The sequence below is a fragment of the Penaeus japonicus genome, unplaced genomic scaffold, assembly GCF_977035675.1.
Source record: "Penaeus japonicus unplaced genomic scaffold, GWHDUDI00000001_assembly GWHDUDI00000005, whole genome shotgun sequence".
Classification (NCBI taxonomy): Eukaryota; Metazoa; Arthropoda; class Malacostraca; order Decapoda; family Penaeidae; genus Penaeus; species Penaeus japonicus.
Genome location: NW_028234407.1, coordinates 18473361 through 18478360, shown reverse-complemented (window position 1 = coordinate 18478360; position 5000 = coordinate 18473361). Strand labels below are relative to the sequence as shown.

At 35.3% G+C, this 5000-nt stretch overlaps 1 protein-coding gene across 2 annotated transcripts in view; it reads left to right on the top strand.

Annotated features, from left to right (window-relative positions):
- Positions 1-4310, top strand: part of LOC122248850 (palmitoyltransferase ZDHHC8) — a gene marked incomplete at its 3' end in the record, with an annotated part of 38818 nt that extends 34508 nt beyond the window's left edge. For both annotated transcript variants that reach the window (XM_086537085.1, XM_086537084.1), the window contains 1 exon segment: positions 4003-4310. In XM_086537085.1, coding sequence (XP_086393211.1) covers positions 4003-4310 — 308 coding nt within the window.
- Positions 4311-5000: the final 690 nt, after the last annotated feature.

Sequence of the window (5000 nt, the reverse complement as noted above, 5' to 3'; positions counted from 1 at the left end):
TATATTATATGATAATATATGATATATTATATAAAATATATATATTGAATATATATAAGATTTAATATATAATGTATATATATAGTATATATATATATATATATATATATATAAATGTATATATAATGTATAATGATATATATATATGTCTATATATAATATATATGTAAATATATGCTAAATATATATATCTATATATGAATTAAAAAAATATATGTAGGTAATATATCTATATATATATATCTATATATAGATATATATATATGATATAAATTATATGTATATTAAGATATATATTTCTGTATATATATGATGATATATCGATATATAAATGACTATATGATATATATATATAATATATATATATATATATATATATGTATATGTAAATTGCATATGTCATGATTATATATATATATATATATATTAAAAGTATATATATATGTATATATGAATTATAAATATATGTTTATGTATAATATGTATATTATGTATATATATGATATAATGTATATATATGATATATATATGTATATATATGATAGATATATTTTTTATTTTAAAATTGAAAAATATATTTTTTTTTTATTTTTTAAAATTCTATATATATATAAAATAATAAATTAAAATAAATTAAAAAATATAAAAATATTAATAAAATATAAAAAAAATTAAAATTAAAAATTTAAAATTTTAATTTTTTTTATATAATAATATAAAAATTTTTATATAAATTATATAAATAAAATTTATAATTATAAAAATATTTTTAAAAAATATATAAATTATATAAATAAAAAATTTTATAATAAACACCCCCCAAAACCCCTACCAACCACAACCACAACACACAACACACACACCCCACACAACACCACATCACTAAACCCCACACCACACAAACCACAAACCCCCACACAACAACACCATCCAAAAACCCCAAACCCACACCACACACCCCACACCACACACACACACCCAAAAACACCAACACAAAAACAAAAACACAAACACAACAAAACACACCCCCCCACACCAAAATAAAAACAAAAAAACCACAACAACACCCAAACCACCACCACACCACAACACACCCCACCAAATCCCAAAAACACACAAACACCCCAAAAACACCACACCCACACCACCACACACACAACCACCCACCCCACACCAACCCAAAAAAACACTCCAAACAAAAACACCAACAAAACCCCTACACCCACACACAAACCCAAAAAAATACAAAACAACAAAACCACCAAACCTACCACCCCACAACACAAACACAAAAAAAATACCCAAACCTCAAACACCCCCACCCCACAACCAAAAAACATCACACAAACACAAAACCCACCCCACTCACACCACACCAAACCCACCCCCCCCCCCCCCCCCAACACCCCCCCCCACACACCTCCACACACACACACACTCCCCCACCCCCACACACACCACCCTACACAACACAACCACACACACCCACAATCACACACCCCCACACAAACCCACACATCACACACACCACAAACACACACACACCACAAAACCCCACATCACACCCAACCACACACCACCACCACACTCCCACCCCCACTCACCACACACAAACACCCACACACACCACACACAACCCCCCCCACACACACACACCCCAAAACAAAAACACCACACCAACACACCCCACACCCAACACCCCCCCAAATTTTTAACAACAAAATTTCAAATAAAACAATACAAAATCACCCCCAAACACACAAACCCAAAAACACACCCATAACAAACCACACCCCACAAACACCACCCCACACACAAAACCACCCAAACCACAACCCACCAACCAAACAACACCCCCCACACAACACACCAACCAAAACCCACCCAAAACCCACCCACCCACACCAACAACCACACCAAACCACACACCCACACCACACCAACCTCCCACCACCCCCACACACCACCACACCACACACATACCACACACACATAAAAAACAACCCCAACCCCCCCCCACACCCCCAAACCCCCCAACCACCCACAACCAACTCACACCAAACACCAACCAACAACACCCCACAAACCCCCCCCCACACACACAACAAACCCCAAAACCCCAAAAAACCCCCCCTACTAAAAGTAAAGAATACCTTTGACAATCCCCAAATGGGCTTTTGTGTGCTTTTCAAGAGGTAAGAACTAAGTATGAAAGAAGAAATAGTAAGAGAGTCTATTTTTTAATGGTAAGTGTAATGATATGAATAAGCCACGGTATGTGAAATTTTAAATGGTGTAATGTTTTGGTGAAATGAATCGTGTGGTGATATTGCTGGCCCTCAGGTGCTGCGTCCACTGCCAAGCCCCTGCCCCCCAATCCAGCATGGTCCCTCGTGTAGACACAACTATAATTACTTTACTGTTAAATCGCGAGACCTAGACTCGTGTCGTGGGTTAAACCACCATCAAATGTTAGATTTAGGTTCCTGCCCCACCTCCAAATTGCATCTTTGATAAAGTTGAATTAGAATTGTTCCCTTTGAAAAGTTGAAGAGAAATGTAGATGTTTTAAAGGATCAGAGGGGATCTTTATACTCTATTGTAGGAATATTGTTTCCAAAACCATCCAAGAAAGTAATTGCACAGAGAAAAAAAACCAAATAATTCCCTGCTATTTCTTGAGGGAGGGAGGTCAAGATGATGATTTTTTTTTTCTCTCTCTCTCTTTTTGTTTTAAAACAATTTTTTTTTTTTTTTAGTTGAGAATGCTTTCATTTTAAGCATTATTTTCCTAATAACCATAAAATAGTATATTTGATTTTATATATATATATATATTGTTTTTTTTTGCAAGAAATTCTCTGTTTGGGGTACTTATTATATTTTGCATTGTTTACAATTCTTTTTTATGGTAATATTAGATTTTTTGTGTAAATCACAAGTTGAGTTGTTGGATTCAAAGATATGTATTTTATTTGACTTTGAGACTGAGAGTTTTTGATTTTCTAGAGTAAAAGATATTTTCTCTCATTCCTGGAAAGTATTTATAAATGCCTTAAGTGAATGCCAGCCAATGTACTATTACCCTTATTTTTCTTCTCCTTAGCCCCCTTTCTCCATCTTACTTTCTCTTGCTAATATTCTTTCTCTTCCGTGTTCTTTGTCCTACCATCCTCCTCATCCTCTGATATCTCTCCCTCCCCCTTCTCCTCCTGTTGATAGCACTGAATTTTCGTTTATTTACTCTTCCTCTACTTTTACCCTATATTTTCTTCATTTTTTCTATTCCTCCTTTTGATCCCTTGGCTGTGACTGAACTCTGGGTATATATTATTTATTATTATTATGATATTTATTTTACCTACACCTACAATTATTATTCACTTAATGTAACTGCCATTATTGGTTAAAATGATTATTGATATCTGAGTTCTGTTCTTTTCTTTCTTTTTCTCTTTCTTTTCACTTGGATTTATATTTTCTATGTTTCGTGTAATCAACAATACAGTATTTCATCCTGATAACTGAAGTACTCTCATAAAGAACAGGGAGATTAAGTTTTTAGATTATGATTTTACCTCCGGTTTGGGAAAAAATTGTGCATTTATGAAAATCTTCAGTACTCATACTTATTCTTACCTGAAGTTCTATGAAGCACTGCTTTTCTTGCAAGCCTGAATATATAATTGCAGTATAGTTAAAATAATCTGCTTTAGAAGAGTTGTACAAAAGTAGAAATTGCATCTTTTGCTCTATTGTCCCAGCACTATTTAAGTGTACAGTGTCATTACTCTTTGCTTCCAGAGATATTCTCAGAGTCTTATCAGGCTTTGTCTAATGGTTATGTCTGGCTGCTTGATGTATATCTTTAATTTACTGTATTTTGCTGCCCTTGATTTGCAAATATTTGATCTGTATTGAAGTTGTTGATACCATTTTTGCACCTGTACATGATTGTTGTATCAGCTTAGTTGTAACTGAGTATTATCTCCCTGCCTGTAGCTGGTGGAGGGGGGAGGGGCCGGAGCATCATCTTCGGTCACAGTGAGCACGGGTGGGGCAGGAGAGTGTGATGACAACAGCCAGCCCCCTCCTGGAATGAGTCAGAGTCAGGATTGCGAACCTACGCCACCCTTGCCAAGGCATCCCTCGAAGACTAACTTCTTCCAGCCAGATGCACCGCCCACACATCACCACCCGTCGTACCATCACCACCACCACCACCACGCGTACGTGGACTCCCCTCGTAAGGCAAATGCTAATCAGCAGGTCACAAGGCCCCCGCGATCGCCAAACTCCTCGAGGCCACGGTAAGAACTGCCTGAAATTTTGCTTTGTAGGTTGGTTCAACTTCTGAAGAGGAAGGTATTGAACTTCATGGAAAGGATCATGAAGTTCTGAAGAAATTTTTAATTATTTGAAAATATCCTCTTGCATATGTTGTTTAGTAATTTTTAGAAATTTTAAAATAGTTGTTAAGATAATTTCCATAGTGTTACAAAATCTACCAAAGACTTTTTTTCTTTTTTTTTAAGATCAATTAGTTTGAGTTTTTTTACAAAATATTTTCATTTTTACAACTTATCTTTGGAAGCTAGACAAAAAATTAGCTTTAGCAAGAGTTGAATTAGTATGTTATCATAGTAAGATCCGAGACATTCTGGGGCTAACAACCTCATTGGAATTAGCACATTGGAATGCAAATTTGAAGCAATCTCAGTGAGTTAACTGCTTTGAATTGCATTGTTGCTATGGCATGAGTGTTCCAGAATATATTGTCTATAGCTTTTGCATGTGATGCTTCTTAGTTACCTTATGATCAGAAGATACCCGTTCTGAAGGTTTGCAAGTATTTCTTATTTCTCAAGCCAACTTTTATTGCTATGCCAATGTAATCTATACGTACCTAAAGGGGCACATACAAGTAAGCATGTATGTGTTTACGTGCAAATATGCACACACACACACACACACACACACACACACACACACACACACAC